This window comes from Anarrhichthys ocellatus, unplaced genomic scaffold (assembly GCF_004355925.1).
Source record: "Anarrhichthys ocellatus isolate YVR2014 unplaced genomic scaffold, GSC_Weel_1.0 scaffold2, whole genome shotgun sequence".
NCBI lineage: Eukaryota > Metazoa > Chordata > Actinopteri > Perciformes > Anarhichadidae > Anarrhichthys > Anarrhichthys ocellatus.
In genome coordinates this window covers 513,559-530,866 of record NW_022280032.1, presented here as the reverse complement: position 1 = coordinate 530,866, position 17,308 = coordinate 513,559, and the positions used below count along the sequence as shown (strand labels likewise).

The window sequence follows — 17,308 nt, the reverse complement described above, 5'->3', positions numbered from 1 at the left end:
CCGCACCTTCTGCTGACACTAAAATATCCTCTAAAAATCTTCCAGCATCCGACTAACATTGCAATGTAAATGTTGTATGAATTGGCTGTATATTTATTTTTGCCCTTTTTTTGCTTTTTTTTTTATGATTTGTTGTAATTAATCCGTGCAATACCTCATCTGTTAAATCTGTAAAGTTCGTCACACATCCTCACCGTTAAAGACTCCTCTCATCCCGTCATTAGAAAGCACTTAACGCCGCCATCAGCACAGTGTGGAGACAGACGCCCGGGGCCACATTTCATTATTCACGGTATCAAACACTAGGAGTCTGAACTGGAGTCTTCGTGGGCTCGTTGTTGTTTTGTGTTCATTTCTTGTTTTCGTTCCTCGTGAAGGAGACTGCAGAGGGAGACGTAAAGGTGCGACCAAACAGGCAGGATCCTCTTTGTGTTCTGACAGCGGTCGGTTTAAAAACGCGATATAACACTATTTTTCTTACCGTGCTTCTTTTCGTACCTCCGAGTTTCCTAATAAATTGTAAGTTTAGTCGTGTTATTTTTCCTCATGAACCCTTTTTTTGACCAAAAATGCGGCGGCTCGGTCGCCTCGTGTGGATTTTCAACTTTACGTTTTTTATTAATGACGTTAAAAGCCGTTTATTTGCACACAGTTTATATGATAGTTACGTTTTGTGTTTTTTCAGGTGTGCATTTGTCGAGTCGTTTTCATGTCGTCTCGAGCAGGTTACTGTGACCGTGACCCTTTTAAGAAGCTAAAGGGTTAATATGTCGACCTTTAAAAAAACAGGACTACAAACATGGCGGAGGACGTTTCGCCCTCTTTGGCTTGATACAGAAACATGTTCTGCGCAGGGTAACGTACGCACACACACACACACACACACACACACACACACACACACACACACTGTGGCATTTGTGAAATGATAGAAGTTTTGTTCTTAACGTCTGGTTGGTTGTTTTTGTTGTGACGTCATTCCGTTACTTTTTCTGCAGGAGGGCAAACATCCAAACGGCGCTCCGGACGGTATTTCAAAACAAATTTCACGTCATGCAAAAGAACTAAAACATTAAAAGATAAAAAATATAATTCATCCTCTTCCAGTTAACAAAATATAATTTTATGCAACGCGACTGTAAATGCCTCGTCGTGAAGAATAATACGTTTTTAAAAAGAGCAAATAATAATAAACCAAATGTGGCATTTGCAAGCAGCTTGTGGGTTTGGCGATGCCTGTGAAGAGAAATAACCCCACGCTCGTTTTAACTGTTCGTGTTAAGAGTTTTTAACGTCCTCCAACGAGGCTTTAATGCTGCATCGAGAAGCCGAGATACTGAACCTGTGAAAAGGGGGTGGGTGGGGGGGGAGGGGCAATGAGAATACTAAATTGTATACTTAAATAAATGTTAATATTTACAGAGAAATTTGTGTCTCGTTCTTTGTCAAAGTTCTGCTTCAGAGGAGACGATGATGTAATCTGCTGCCATAAGATCAGTCCGATGCTTTTATTTTGTCGTTCTCTTTACTAACAGATGTTGTTTAGTTTAGTACATGGAGAACAACACGCTGTACCACCGTGTTTTAATTAAACCTCTTCAATCAGAAACTCACTCAATATCTAGAGTTCAATCATGAAACTGATGAAGTTTCAACAGGACTCTTTACGGTCACGTGACTCTGTGGACGTTTGAATCATTTCATTCTTCATTTGGGGCCAAAACTATTTCACATGTAAATAAAACATTTAGTGTGTCTCTTTATCTCGGTTCCAATAGTTACAATTGAAGGAAAGAGGAAGAAGGTCAATGTAGAAGCTGATGACAGACTCTAGAACATCACAGGTAGTCTGTCTGTGTGGAAGGTAACGGGTACGTTTGTGAAACCGGTAAGTGATGCTATTCATATTAAAGCTGCTGTGAATTCTTTGCTTGATTGTTTTGGGAGAAGACAGACGTTCATGGTCCCCAGAGGATGAAGCTCAGTGGCGTTAGTACTCTGAACTCTTTGGGTTGTACCAGTTTAAAGAAAAAGATATTGTGCAAAAGAAACCTACACAATACTTGAATACAATCATTTAAAATAAGTGGGATGATTTTAATGTACATGTATCGGTAACCAGGTAAAACGTAACGCTTTATTAAAGATGCGAAGCGATGTAATGAGGAGGTCACAGCGTCTCTCAGGGCTCCCTGAGGGGAGTCCATATTTACTTTGAACAGCTGTTTTGTGTGTGTGTGTGTGTGTGTGTGTGTATGTGTGTGTGTGTGTTTTAAGCAGACTGGATTAGAAACTGATTCATATACAGATGTATTTCTCTGCCAGCTGATATCAGATCACACTGTACTGATCTCTGTTTGTAGCATTCACAGACTGTATGAACTTACTTTACAGTCTCATTAGTGATGGAAGAAGAAACCGGATCCTTTACTTCAGTAAAAGTACCAAAGTATTAGCATCAAAATATACTTAAAGTACCAAAAGTACTCATTATGCAGAGTGGTTGATTTCAGAATAATCTATATATTTGTTATTGGATTATAATTAGTGAGGCATTAATGTTGCAGCTATAAAGGTGGAGTTATTTTATATACTGTTGGATAGTTTAATGTATAATTTTACATAATGTATTTCAATATATTTTGTATTAATAATTTAAATCTGCAATGTAACTGTACTCCACTACATTTATCTGACAGCTTCAGTTACATTATAGAGTAGCATAAAGTGGAAATACTCAAAGTACCTCCAAAGTGTACTATACCATTCTATAGTTGTATGTGGAACAGTTGTACTATATACCACTGGGCTGTAATTACATTGCATGAACATAAAAAAATAAAATAAAACTCACATCATCAGGCCTGTTTCACACGACTGCGCAGAACACCAGAAGTTACATTTTTTTGGGGGGCGAATGCGCCAACAAGCCGTCCTCATCGGACAGATTAGACTCGATCTCAAGCTCCGGTTTTCAGTTGTATAAAGTATCCGTGGTTTATCCTCAGGAGTGTGATGGACATTCCCATTCAAATCAATGTCGCTGAATGGTCAGAGCGGCGGCCATTTTTATGTGTAGCGTTTGCCATTGCGACCGTTGTAGCGGACTAACTTCCATTTAAACTAAACGGAGACACGGAAAGTCGCTGACTCACTGAGGCGAGGTTGTGCAGTAACTAATAAAACAAGCTGTGGAGTAGAAACGTTAAGCTTATTGAGACAGAATAACAGAGTTTAATTTAACGACTCAATGCTTAAAACACACATTCTTGTCACAGCGTAGTAAAGCACATTGCTAACCAGACGAGCTTTGTTCGGCTCGTTTTCTGTAACCAGTGTAGCATTTAAATATCGTGGAATTAGCAAGCTGGCTAGCTAGCGAGCTTGCTAATTCCACCATGTTTTAATGCTACATCGTAACAGAAAATGAGCTAAACAGCAGGCCGGGTCCAACGGTCCAACAACCGCCATTTTTGCCATTTTTGCCATTTTACGAGTCAGATGAACACGGAAAACAGTTTAATGACCGTTCTACTCCTATTCCATTTCTGCCTTGTCAGGCTCAGCTCTACACTGTCGGACTGAGCTGAAAGATGTCAGACTCAGCTATGCTTTGATTTATTTATGGTGTGTCAGCATTAATTTAATGCACAGCTCAGCCGACATGTAGCTCATTAGTTTCCGAAGTATCCTGTTGTAGCAGAGGTTTGTTTTTTTACTTTTGATTTTATGAAACCTGCAGTTTGCTTTAATGTAAAACCAAATAATCATCTGTCATTTACACTGTAATGAACAAATCGTGTGTGTGTGTGTGTGTGTGTGTGTGTGTGTGTGTGTGTGTGTGTGTTGATGGACAGTATAAGCTGCAGCTGCTGCAGTCGGCTCACGTAACAGCTCCGTCCGTCTTAAAGTTGAATCCCTCTGTGAGCTGTCTTTTATTACAGAACACACAGAGCTGATCCTCCTCTCAGGTCACCAACACGTGAAGCCGCTGAACTGTAACAATGTCTGCAAGACATGTCGTGTGTTACGAGAAGAGTCGCTCTGAGCAAAACCACCGATTTAAGATTTCGTAGGTAAGAAACGTTCTGCCCTGATAGGCAGGGGAAACACCACCTGCATGCATGTCGGAGGCTTCCTCCTCACTTCCTGTCTGTATCTCAACGTGTATGTATGTATGTAGTATGTATGTGTGTGTGTGTGTGTGTGTGTGTGTGTGTATATGTATGTGTATATATATATATATATGTATATGAAAAACACTCTGGAAGCTGAGTTAAGCTCAGAGACATAGCAAAGATACTTCCATTTGAAGGCAGTAACAAGCCTCCATCCTGCACCTCAACTACATTTAGGAAGCTGCTGCTTTTCCATCAATCGGCGTCCAGCTTTGAAAACTGATCTTTTTAAATACATTGTTTTTGTTTTTAACAAGTATAACCAAGACAAATAAATAAAAAAATGAATCCCAAGAAAGCCGACTTTTTGGACAAAAGAAAAACAAAACTGATATATACACTGACTAAATATACGACGAACTGTTTTGATATCAAAAACTGTGGAAAGTCACAAACAACGTGACATAATTACCAACCAAACTTTGCAAGGTGTGGCATGCTTCACAAAAAGCTCGCCAGTAGTTTTGAAGAAACCGGACGGAAAATAAAAAAGGGGAAAATGTAGAAATGTCCCAGGAGGATTTGAAGGCAACAATAGCTCATTGTAGCTTTAATTTACCATGATCTTAAAGACATCTTAAAGAACGTTATTCTGATCCTGAGTCACTGAAGAAAAGACACTTGTGTTAAAATGAAAGACTGCTGGAGAACCTTTTTCACACACGTGTAGACCGAGTCACAACATAAACTTTATTTCTCCACACATCGGTCTTCACAGTCGGTTTCACACGGTAACAAAATACAACAACGTCTGAAACGGACAGAAAGGCAGTCTGCTGCTACGACATGTGACGAGTTCAATAGGGTGCTGTTTAAAAAGTGACATTTTAGTGTGAAATAATAATGAAATGTTTCAATACAAAGTGAGAAGAGTTCAGGTGAGTTCAGGCCTGTGACAGAGCCACCTGAAACGACAAACATCACACACCTGTTAAAGTTACTGCACACACAAATAACCTAAAAAACACAGTTATGCTGGAGACATACTTTAACTACATATGATGCTGCATTGAATAACAGTGACAAAATGTCCCCGGATATCATACGTTTTGTATATCTTAGGAAAAGTTAGGAAAAGGCGATGTAGTCATCGTGACGTCACCCATTAGTTTGTGGACTGATGTTATGAAGCCATGAGTTTGTCAATTTGGCCGTCACCATCTTTTTTCCCCACAACCACAGTAACGGAAGTGACCATATTAGGACTGAGGAGGAGTGATGTCAATCACCGTGTAGCTCCGCCCTAAAGCATCCCCTGCTTTATGGTCTGTTTGACTCTAAATGGACCATAATGTACTAAATGAACATCATGCTGTATTGAAGAAGACTTGAAACTAGAGATTGAGACCATAAACTCATGTTTACAATGTTTACTGAGGTAATAAATCAAGAGAGAAGTAGAGTCATTTTCTCATAGACTTCTATACAACCAGAGGAGTCGCCCCCTGCTGGACATTAGAGGGAATGCAAGTTTTAAGACACTTCCGCATCGACTTCACTCGGCAGAACTTGGTTCGTACCCCCACTGAGGGGGCCTAACAGACTTTGGAGGCTAAATTATGTCTTTCACTTAGACTAAACAAAATTCCTTCAAAGTAAGATCTGTCAGTGACAGCCTCACAGGAAGTCTTACCCTTTTTAAGGACCCGATGCTGCTCTCGCGGATCGCCGCCATCAGGTCGTCGCGGCTCGACATCTGCGGTGACGGCGTTGGCGGAGGAAGGCTCGAAGGTTCGTCTCGTCTCTTCTGGAGCGACGGCTTTAAGGCGTTCTTCAGGTCTTTGAGAATATCTGCGCTCTCCTTCTCGTTGGCGCCGTTCTTGAGCTTCTTTGACTTTGTCTTTCTTTGGTTTAACTGAGTCTTCGTCGTGTTCAAGCCTTCGTGCCGTTTGACCATTTCGGAGATCTTCCTCGTCGGCGGGTCTAAAGACAGAGGAGGAGGAGGGTGTCTTTTCTGGTTCTCAACAGTCTTAGAAGATTGCGACGTCTTCTTTGGGGGTCTGTTTACTGCAGATGAACCAGGACCTTGTCCCGACACCTCTGGAGGACTCTGCTCCTTGTTCTGTCGGAGCCTCCGCTGTCGCTCTTGGTCCTGGTTGCGCGTCAGGATGCTGGTCGCTGTCATCCTCGGGCCCGGGAGGTCGAACTGGTAGCCGAGCTTGAGCAGGGTGGTGTTTTCCCTCAGCAGCTGGACCATCTCCATCTCCACCTTACCCCCGCACATGTGCCTCTGGTTGTGAAAGCGCAGCTCCACCAGCGTCCTGTTGTGCTGCAGCGCTGCCAGCAGCGCCAGGATGCCCTGACCGGACACGAAGTTGGACTCGATGTTCAGGTTCCTGACGAAGCGGTTCTCGCTGAGCATCTGGGACACGGCGAGGGCCACGCGGTCATCGGCGTGGGTGTTGGCGAGGCTGAAGACGTGGACATGAGTGTTTGCGCGCAGGGCCTTGGCGAAGCATAGCAAGGTCTCCTGGGAAATGTCCTCAATGTTGTTCAGGTTGACTTCGCTCACGCCAGGGTCGTCGCACAGGATCCGCTCCAGAGTTTCGGCGACGACGGTCGGGTTCCCGCTCGCTCTGTCGGTGGTTGGGTTCAGGTTTTGGTCTGTGGTTTCGGTCCTCCTCGGTTCGCTCTTTGAGCCCTTCGACAGACTTTTCTTCTGAGGACATTTACTCCTCATCGGAGCCTCCTTCTTACACTCGTCTTTCTTTTCCGCCTCATCTTCCTTCGCGAGAATACTCGCTTTCTTCCCCTTTTGTGAAATCTTCTTCCTGTCGCCGTCCAGAGTCTTGCCGGTGTCGCCGGTGGTCACTGTCGCTCGTTCCCCTCTGCTGTTATCTGGGCGTATTTCCTGCACATGATAACGGAACAGAAAATTTGCTCGAACCGTGACATTCTCCAGACGCCGGCATTTAATTAGGCACCCTCTCTAACGCTGGCAGACGGTCATTAAAGCTGGCATTTCTCTGAAAGTCTATATTTTTAGACTGCTTTCCACCAACACGTTTAAACTGGACTCATGTGACACTAATTATATTCATCATACCAGTGGGTTTATGTTTGAACACACGATAAACATGTATGTAGAATTTAACAAAAGGAAACAAACATGTAAGGACACTTAAAAAGGCTTGATATCAAAACCGCAATTGATTTTTGGCCAAATATGCCCAAGTATGACTCAGAAGTACTTTATTTCTAGCATTGAATGTGTACTCCAGTGGTCTAGTATTTTTAGAAATTATAGTTTAGAAAGAATTGAGGCTTATGTATTCTACCTTTTAGCCCCAAGAAACACTGGTTCCTATGTTTCCCACAATGCAACTGGACTGATCTGAACTCCACACCTGCATATAGCTTCATAGTCTCCAAACTGAGATTTTCACTGAAGACACTAAACACGAACCACAAAGAGTAAACTGATCTTCATAGTTGAACTGCTCCTTTAATCCCAAGCTGAATCTGAATCTGTTTTCTCATTTAAGACAATTAGAAAATAAATAAAGATTATACTGTAAAATATGAGCTCTGTTCGATTTATTGCTACTTTGCAGATTTCAGATTATAAACTCAAAATACAATCAATTTATAAATTATTATATATTTTTAGGAATTCAGACAGCCGGCAGTATATAATGTAAATATATAAATGACTGATATAATATAAAAGGTCAAATTAGCTCCACCTTTAACCGCTGCAACATTAAAGTGACGTTCACATTAATGAACCAATTATTATAATCCAATAATAAAATATATCATTCTGCATGATGAGTACTTTGTATATTTACTACTATTGTGCTGAAAGGTCCAGTGTTTTAGGAGTATTTATTGGCAGAAATTGAATACAATATTCATGTTTTCATTGGCGTATAATCACCTGAAACTAAGAATGATATAAGAATGCATCACATGCAACATTTACAGATTATTGATTGGTGACGTTTTAAATCTGCTCTTGCTGCTGCTGAGAGTCGGCTGCAGGTGAGATCTGTTGGGTTTTTTTCTAAATCGAACCAAGATGTTAAACAAACATGGATGTTGTGAAAAGCATCATGGGAAATGATCCTTTGATAGTTAAAACAGGCAGTTATGGTCATGTTAGGCATGTTTCACACCAACAAAGAGTTGCACCTAACTTTAATACGAGATTAAAATGAAGAAAGATCGAATTTAAAATTTCTTTTTTACTTCAAACCTTCAATTTAATTCATGTTGCACCAGAACTTTACAGTTGAATATTACCTTTACAATATATATGAGTTAAAGTCCCCCTCCTTTTGTACAGCCTACTTACTTAGTCCAGACAGCATGCAAGTTTATTGATTTCAATTTGGGCAAGTCATAGTTTTTAATTGATTTAAACCTGATATACTCATATTAAACCTAGTTTTGTGAAACTAATCTTGTATTAAATGAATCCTCGTTGGTTCGACCCAGCCTCGATGTGTTAAACCAGCAGACAGAGGACCGATGTCTCACCTGTCCGCCGTTGGACTCCGTCCTCTCGTCCTCCGTCCTCTCGTCCTCCAGCAGCTTCTTGTTCTCGTCCTCCCAGTATTTCAGCAGAGCGTCCCGGTCGAAGCTCCCCGTCGGGGTCTTTGCGGTCTGGTCTTTCTGCCTCAGGCCGATGGGGACATTGTCGTCCAGGTCGGCCAGCTCCCTCTCCAGCTCCTGGAGCTCCTCGGAGGACAGAGTGGCCAGCAGCTCGTCTTCGTCCACCTCCTCGGACTTCTTCGGCTCCCGGCGGTACCCAAAAGTACTCATGGTTCTGCGCTGGTTGTAGGACTCTCTGAAACCTCTTCTTGTACTTTTATCTCCTTGTGCACTTGATGAAATCTTCCCTCAGTTGTTTTCCTGCTCGAGTCTCCGCGTTGACTTGTCCTCCATCAGGTTCCTTCAGGTCTGAATGGCGAGTCGGAGAGAGTCCTCGTTCACCTACTGGTCCCAGCTGCCAGAGGGGCCTGACGGGGAGAGAGGGGAGGGGGCCCGCTGATCGACCCTGTCTTTTTTTAGGGTTAGGGTTAGGGGGTCCATGAGATAGGCTTACAGCAGGAATGCGAGCCCTCTGAGTGGCCTGTGGGAGAGCTCATCAGCGACTCGCGCCTCCAAAAGAATCGAAGGGGAACAAAACGCCGTGGGGAGACATCGGAGATGAAGCTCTGCGGCGTTACGCGTCGTGACTCAGAAACACGACGTGGTTGTGTGTTGCTGTCAAGGAAACACTTGTTCTCCCCGAGGATGGTGGGATTATGTGCAGTCCAGAGAAGGTGAAGCCTGGTGCTGTTTACACCAGAACAAACCCACTTCATGGCAGTGCACACTGAGCCATCAGAGCCTTTCAAATGCATAACACTCCACTAAGTGGCAACAAAGCCACTTAGTTAGGTTTAGAAGAAACATCATGTTTGGGCTTAAAATAAACCTAAAATAATCACATAAACAACGTGACATAAGAACGGAAAACAAACATTATAACGTAACTTCAAAATAACTCGTAAACACTGATCTCCAGGAAGAGCGTCGGGATTTGAAGAAAGGGCTGTGGATAAGACTTCTATACAACCAGAGGAGTCGCCCCCTGGTGGACACGAGAGAGAATGCAGGTTTTCTCGGATGTTTAGCGTCCACACTGCTACTGCCAGCCCTTCTGTCATACAGTTTGCCTTTTTGTATTTCATTATAAAGCGTAAACAAACTAAACATCGCACTCATCAGAGCGTAAGATGTTGTCATTATTGTGTCCACTCCAGTACTCTATGTCACATGAGTAACACGTGTATGGACGTGGAGGACTGACCTTCAGTTTTGTGTTGTTTATGATTCTTGTTGGAGGGCTGGTGGCCTGTTGTTTGGTTTCCAAGACAGCCAACAGAGCTCAGTAAAGACATGCGTCCATCACTGATTCATGTTTAACAAGATGCTTTGGAAGTCGACTCGTGTTACACGTCCGAAGTGAAAAGACTCAGTGACATGACACCGCTCTCATCCCACAGCGGCTGTAAATGTGACCGTTTGAACCGGTACTCTCTGGTCAGATAATATGGCCGACGTCTTCACATTAAAAACATTGTCCATCAACTCTGACTGTTTGAGCACCAAGCATCATGAATTAAACGGAGTCCTCCTCCTCTGGGCCACCAGAGCCCTGCTCTCTGTCCTGATGTCCGCCCGTCAAGTGCAGCTTGATCCTGGACCACCATGGATCCAGGTCTCTGTGAAGATGGGGGCTCAACAGTCACCGACCTGCCGCTGCTTTCATTCATCTGATTTTTCTGCGACCGGGCTTCAGACAGCCAGGAGCATGCTGGGTAGTGGAGTAGCCTCAGGTCCTAGCTGGGTTAGCTTAGCTTCCATATGGGCTCTCCTCCCTGTCCTCCCTGGGGCAGTTTGGTGTCGTGTCTGGCTGCTCTTAATCCCCCACGCTTTCTCCACAGATGTTGATGAATATATTCTGTCATATGCCGTTACTGCTCCGATAGTCAACACGAACAAAACAAATCAAAACAAAAATGTAGCAGAATTCATGGGAGCAACTGGCTGCAGCAAGTACAGCTCGTTCTGCTGCCCACAAGTGGGCAAACATTTAAATTAAGGCTTTAACTTGAGTTCAATTGAATCCAAACAGACAGGAACATGTCTGCAGTGGGGCTACTGAATGGAGTGTTATGTCACCTGAAAATCCCGCGCTATGTTACACACCTCTTGTTTCATTGTCTCACTTTAATCTCTTCGTGCTTTGCTTTGTTTTATCACATTAACACACCTGCTGTTCTATTTTATTTATTTATTTTTTACAGCTGCCTCAGAGCTGACCCGGCCTGCCGGTGGTGTCAACAGTTTGGAGGTCGTTCAAGCCTTTTGTCTGTTATCAGGTTCTCGGGTGACCCGCCAGAATGTGGAGCCACGTTGTTGTTGTGGTTGTTCCTGCAGGTCAGGAGGTTAAAATTAGAGTCGATCTGCTTTCACTGTCTGTCAGCCAGAGGAAGCAGCTCACACGTCCTCAATGTGGTCACTTTGTGTGTGTTGATGTTCAGCGCTACAGCTGGAAGTTTGCTCAGTTGCAGTTCCTCTAATGGCCACTAGATGGCCATGTCAACACAATACCTACAACTTTAGTCCAGACTGAAATCTCTCTGCAACTACTGGATGAATTGACTTATTTGGTTGCACATTCATGTATGTATTTAAGTATGGATGTTATTGAGGTTGGTGATCACAGCAGGTCAAACTGCTGGATGTATCCAGTGAACTGATTCCACAATCAACACATGGATTGGTCTTAGAAGGGGACACCATCTATTTGGCATTTTCCTCTGCCATCATCTCAGTTATTTTTACTGATGTGAAAAAAAAAAAGGAGCTAGTTTTTTTGATCCTGTGACATTAAGATGTCGGCTTTTATTTGAGAATTTACAGTAGTTAGGTTCTTGATGTTCTTTTTGGTTATTTAATGGTCTGAACATCAGCTGCTCTGTTACAGTTTCCACAAACAGAGTCACAGCTAAGAGGTTCTGTCCTCTAACACTTGATGAAGTGACTGATCAATAGTTACCTGTAGCTATTTAAGGGTTAATAGTAACAATCATAATAATGCTAGTAATAATGCCATTTTGAAACAACGTGAAGATAAAAATAAACATACAGTTGATTAGAGATCTGGTCCTGTAAGTGGGAGTAATAAATCCAGGCCCCGTTACATAAACCAGATGTCACTACTGACATTTAAGACTCGGTAGATAAGACAGACGTCCCCTCAGTCCTCCCCACAGATGAGTTTGGGGTACAGGTCGTTGTCTTTGAACAGCAGGTAGTCCTTCAGCCGGTTGGGCAGCTGGACGGACATCAGAGCGCTGCAGCTCAGGTGTTTCCTGATCACCACTCTGCTCAGGTGAGACAGAGAGCGAGGGTTACCTGGAGATCACAGAGAGCAGCAGTTTGGACACGTTTATCTGGATATTTGGATAAATGACACAATAAGAGGAGCTACGTCTCCTGGTTTTGATGTGTCATGGCAGCTTTATAGAGACTAAGTCCCGCCCCCATGGGATTTTATTTTGGAAAAAATATGTTCGCCAATTAACAACGAGAGAGAAATCATTTCCTGACACTGTTTGAAATGTGCCATGAATTACACAAGTTTGTCAATTCAAAATATAATTTTATAAGTTTATTTACTTCTCACTGAAAATGTGTAAATAGTTGCCGGGACATTTATAAAGCAGGCTTATATTAGAGACGTGTCTTTATTTCTAACTTCAAGTATACTTACTAACTTTTCTGACCTAATTTCCTGTCGCAGTTTATCGTGTGAAGCCGCTCATTGAACTACATCTCTCGTCTCGCAAAACGTACGTCACCAACATGGTCGTTACCTTGGCTAGCTGGCTAGCTAGCTTAGCTATATCCTTGCATACATGTAACGCTCTCTTACCTGATTTGTTTTATCAAGTGACTCTTTTTATCAGCCTTTAAAAGAAAAGAGGCGGCAAGACCGGTTGTTGGTGAGAGTACTTCCTGGTACGAAACATCGAAGCATCGTAGCTTCAGAGAGAGACGTCACATACGCTACTTTCAGGTGTGTCTTCACAAATGCAACTTTCTTGACTTGCAAAATTATCTTTTAAATGGACAAACATCCCATGTGTTATTCATTAAACACTATTTAAATTGTATCAAAAATGATTTGTCCCTCGCCGTTGACGACCGTTTGTATTTTTTATGAAATAAAGTCCGGCGGTGGTCCAACGGAAGGGGCGGGACTTCACCACACCGTTAACTCACGCGTGCTCCTGTGAATGTGAGGCCACTCCTTGTGTTCCTCCAGGATCTTTGTCAGTTTGCCGCAGAGGGAAACCGGACCGACGTATTCGAGGAGGATCGACACGACTCGGCCCACCAGGTTCACCAGACAGGAGACGCTGACGAAGTCACAGAACTGATGACAAAAACATTTATTGGAATCAGTTGGTTATTCAATTTACAACTAATATATTAAATATTAAATAAATAAAAATAATTCTATTTTAGAAATATATCACACAAATTATGGCTACGTGCACTTTTATTTCAGCTTGAAGATTTTTTGCACATATTGGAAAAAATTATTTATTTTGAAAAAATGTGTTTCGCTCATGAAGATTGAAATTTCCTGAAAAAGCAACAAGCAGACCCTCAGTGACGATTATTTCTGTCTAAGCTGCTGTTTCCAAAGACAAGAATAAGCTTTCAGACATATTTATTGATCAAAGTGGAGTTTGGTAGCAGTTGATCAAATTCGAATCCAGGCGGTTGTATGTTAATTATCATTGTTTTATGATAACCAATGTATGGATCAAGCGAGCAACGTACTGGCGTATTTTAAACAAATTGAAAAGCGGGATAAATTAGTTTTATATTACATAATGAAAGCTACAGCGAGTCATAACTAACATTAACTTCTCTTGAGTTACTTTGCTGTGCAGGATTATTGTTGTTCTTGTATAAGTTTGTCCTTCAGTTGAGTTTTTCAAGACGTGGGGTGTAGACGTTTGAATTGGGACCGGTGAGCTTTTCCCTCCATTTGAATGGCCTCTTTCACAATACTCTGCTGACAAATTAACAAAATGATATTGTAACTTACTCTCTAATGCATGTTGTAGTCTTTTTCGATTTACTTCTCTCTGATATTTCAGAACAACTATTCCAGAAAGCTGCTGTTATCTCTCACTGATGTTGTTGAAAAAATGACATATTGACATGCCGGGTGCGAGATCTTAACATTCTATTGCGCTTCAACGTTTCGTACTCTGAAACATCATTTTACTTCTACGGCAAAGACAACAACTCACTGCAACTTTTTCCTCCTGATCTTGTGAGTAATCGGACTCGCTCAGGTCGTCCCAGTCCTCGCCGTGGTTACAGCGGAAACACTTCTCGGCGTCGTAGCCGTTGTTGAGCAGCAGCCTCATCATCACCTCGTCCTTCAGGCAGTACTGCAGCGCCGTGGGAAACACCGTGTCGCTCACCATCCTGAAGTAACCGTTCACGTCCGCTTTGGCCGCCAGCAGCAGCTTGACGATCTCGTAGCGCCCCGACCTGACCGCCACCAGGAGGCAGCGCAGCGGGTCCAGGTCGGGTTCGGCCCCCGACTTCAGCAGAATCTCGGTGCAGGTCGCGTCCCCGTTGGAGACGGCAAAGTACAGCGGGCTTCTCCTCATGTCTCCGTAGTTGTCAGAGACGTGAGGGGCTAACTGCGCGTTGACGTCGAAGCCTTTCTGCAGCAGCAGCTCCAGGCAGTGGGTGTGGCCTCCGTTAGCGGCAGAGTGGACGGGGCTGTGGCCGGACAGACGCAGGGCTCGTCTGGTGGTGATCGGGATCAAAATCCTCAAAGCTCTGACGGAGAAAAAGAGTAGATCATTATAGAAGAACTAAAGCATCAGAAACTAACCTGCATGGCCAGTCTGAACTTGCAAGTACGTTTCCAGGTCTTGCGGAGTACTAATGGTGGACTAGAGACAGCAAGTGTGATGACTAGTTAGTTAGGCTGTGACCTTAGCTAAACTAAATTATATTGGTCTGGTTATCGTTGATATAACTCATTCACAGCGTTAATTTACTCATTACCTAGCTAGCTCATGTTAGCAGACAGAAACATACCAGACACCATGGGTGACAGACTTGCTCTGCCTTTAGGGCCATTGGGACCCAACCCCGTCCTTTTAAGGGCCTTAATCCATAATCGGAGTCATGTCATCCCCTCACATTAATGAACATTTTTCATCCATCTTTCCTGCGTTTGGTGCAGTTCAATGCACAACAACTCTGTCATCTCAGCTTTGGAGCTTGGCTCTTTTGTCTTGACGAACAAGCTTTGCTGATCGCTGCGTCAACGGTTCTGGAACATCGACCCACTCACAGGTAGTGTCCTTCGTAAGCGGCGTGGTGGATGGGCAGCTGGGAGCTCAGGTTGTGGATGTTGGGATTCGCTCCGTGCTGCAGCAGGACGTCGATACAGTCTGGGTTCCCCGAACCTGCAGCGTCGTACAGGACGCTGTCACCATTTGGCGCCTGGGCGTTTACATCAGCACCTTTTTTTAAATGTAAAAACGGAAACAAAATCATTTCGGAGCAAGAGCGGGACTTTTAAAACTGGTTTCAAAACACTGAAATGAAATCAGGGGGCGTTAGCGGTTCACCGTGTTTGATGAGGAGCTCCAGGACTTCAGAGTGGCTGTACTCCGCAGCGATGCCCAGAGGAGTCACTCCATACTGGTCTGCCTCCGAGACCTGACCTCCGTTCTGCAACAGGAGCTCCATGACTCGAACGCAGCCGGCTCTGGAGGCCTCGTGCACGGCCGTCCACTTCTTCAGACACGCCTGCTCCACCCGAGCTCCTCCGGCTATTAGACCGGAAACCATCTGATAAGATCCGCCTCGGACTGCTGCAGAGAGGAGGAACTGAAGGTGAGGATGGACTGAACGTTTGTCTGCTGTGAAGGACAGGATGTACCTAAAGGGGGCGACTCCTCCGGTTATAAAAAGAAGTCTGATTGTATGGAAGTCTGACCTAATAGCAGAGGGGATTCGTTCTTGCTGTTGGTCGTGTGAGGAGACGCTCCGTGGTCCAACAGCATCTTCACGTTTTCCACAAAACCAGCTCTCACTGCTAACGTCAGGAGGCTCTCACCCTCCGGAGTCTTTTCCTCCAGAGTCAGACGGAAAGACGCTGAAACACACAATAAAAGTTCAACTTTATTTCACTGAATTCTGCTGTAAAGGGACTCAAACTACCTGATAGTTGTTTACTGACGATTTTATCACATCAGGTTGGTTTATATCTGATTACATTCTTAACGTCCAGTTAAAACCTGCATCAACATCAAGCGCTCTGTTCTCTTCACATCATGGGAAATAAAAAAGCGGACCTCTTACCCACCGTACAGCACCGTCTGCAGGACCAGGACCAGAGGTTGGACCGCCGCCCTGTGCAGAGGATACCAGCCGCGCTCATCCACCTGACTGAAGGCTGCTGGGAAATCACAGAGCTTCTGCAGTGCCAACATGTCGCCTGCAGGGACAGTTTCAGTTGAGTCATTCCTCTATTATTGTGTTAAGAAATCCTGCAGACTTTCCCTGAGATGGGACCAAATACTGAAGACAGAACTGAAAACATAAGGAAGTGTCTGTATTTTTCGTATCTGACACCAGAATTTGACCTTGTTACCTTTTTTGATGGCCCCCGTGAGCTTCAGAGCTTCACTCCTAAACAGACAAAGGGGAGATGAAGGTACTTTTTTGGAAATATGCGACATGTCAAACGTTACGATATTTAATGTGAAATTGTTTCATGTTGCTGTACCTCTCAGATACCATTAGACGTTCCCGCTGACACGACTCCTGGATGCTCATCTGAACGTTGTAGTGCAGAAGTTGGTCTTCAACCAGGTCTTCAGCTGCATCCATCCTTCTGACATCACACAGGTGCAGACACACAACGTCACAACGTCACACGACTTCAGTTCCTAAATGAAATGTAATTTTCTGTTCGACCAAAGGTCCAAAACTCAAATATATTCAGCTTACTGTGATGAAAGACAAAAACATGAAATTGTTGCCTTTGAGAATCAGAATTCCATGACCTCCCATTTCATGTCATGTATTTTCTTGAAAAAAAAGCACGGGAAAACCAAATCCTAAAGCTCTACTCCAAATACTTCAAACACCACAAGCAGTAGGGATTACTGAAAGTGCCTAAGGGCCAAAAGTGTCAGGGGCCGCCCTGGCCTTCACTCACAAAACGTAATTCAAAGAGACACGAAGCAACCAGGAAGAGACTCAAAGTGACCACAAAGAGACACAAAACAACAAAAAGAAATGCAAAGTAACAACAAAGACTCTCAAAACAACCACTAAATGACAACGAAGAGATACAAAACAACCACAAAGAGACACAAAATGACTATAATGAGATACAAAGTAAGTGCAAAGAGACTCAAACTGAAGTCGGACTCAAAATGTTTACAAAAAGCGGCAAAACACCCAAAGACAAAAAAATAACCAGAAAAGACCAAAAATTTCAATGTGACATAAAACTACAACAAAGAGGCATAAAACCACAGAGAGATACGGAACGACTATAACATTACTCA

The 17,308-nt window shown here is 43.5% G+C and overlaps 3 protein-coding genes across 3 annotated transcripts in view; 1 reads left to right on the top strand and 2 right to left on the bottom strand.

Moving 5' to 3' along the window:
• The window catches only part of wasla (WASP like actin nucleation promoting factor a), a 41,601-nt gene extending 40,625 nt beyond the window's left edge, over window positions 1-976 (top strand). The window contains exon 5 of the mRNA XM_031856981.1: window positions 1-976. The gene's annotated coding sequence lies outside the window, so the exon portion shown is untranslated.
• A 4,086-nt stretch (window positions 977-5,062) lies between these two features.
• lmod2a (leiomodin 2 (cardiac) a) lies at window positions 5,063-8,945 on the bottom strand. The gene is made up of 3 exons (XM_031856969.1): window positions 8,661-8,945; window positions 5,800-7,029; window positions 5,063-5,083 (listed from the first exon to the last, which is right to left on the bottom strand). Exons 1-3 carry the CDS (start codon window positions 8,943-8,945, stop codon window positions 5,063-5,065), a joined length of 1,536 nt encoding a protein of 511 aa, XP_031712829.1.
• Window positions 8,946-11,746: 2,801 nt separating this feature from the next.
• Window positions 11,747-16,622, bottom strand: asb15a (ankyrin repeat and SOCS box containing 15a). The gene is made up of 9 exons (XM_031856956.1): window positions 16,550-16,622; window positions 16,384-16,449; window positions 16,096-16,227; window positions 15,727-15,885; window positions 15,356-15,601; window positions 15,076-15,247; window positions 14,009-14,552; window positions 12,963-13,116; window positions 11,747-12,092 (listed from the first exon to the last, which is right to left on the bottom strand). Exons 1-9 carry the CDS (start codon window positions 16,620-16,622, stop codon window positions 11,935-11,937), a joined length of 1,704 nt encoding a protein of 567 aa, XP_031712816.1. The 3' UTR covers window positions 11,747-11,934.
• Between the last annotated feature and the right edge of the window lie 686 nt (window positions 16,623-17,308).

Coding starts and splice junctions, on each gene's coding strand:
- lmod2a (XM_031856969.1), bottom strand. CDS start 8,945: ATGAGTACTTTTGGGTACCGCCGGGAGCCGAAGAAGTCCGAGGAGGTG. Junction 7,030..8,660: donor CGGAGTCCAACGGCGGACAG/GTGAGACATCGG, acceptor TATCATGTGCAG/GAAATACGCCCAGATAACAG. Junction 5,084..5,799: donor TAAAAAGGGTAAGACTTCCT/GTGAGGCTGTCA, acceptor TTGTCGTTTCAG/GTGGCTCTGTCACAGGCCTG.
- asb15a (XM_031856956.1), bottom strand. CDS start 16,622: ATGGATGCAGCTGAAGACCTGGTTGAAGACCAACTTCTGCACTACAAC. Junction 15,602..15,726: donor CGAATCCCCTCTGCTATTAG/GTCAGACTTCCA, acceptor TCCTCTCTGCAG/CAGTCCGAGGCGGATCTTAT. Junction 15,248..15,355: donor GGAGCTCCTCATCAAACACG/GTGAACCGCTAA, acceptor ATTTAAAAAAAG/GTGCTGATGTAAACGCCCAG.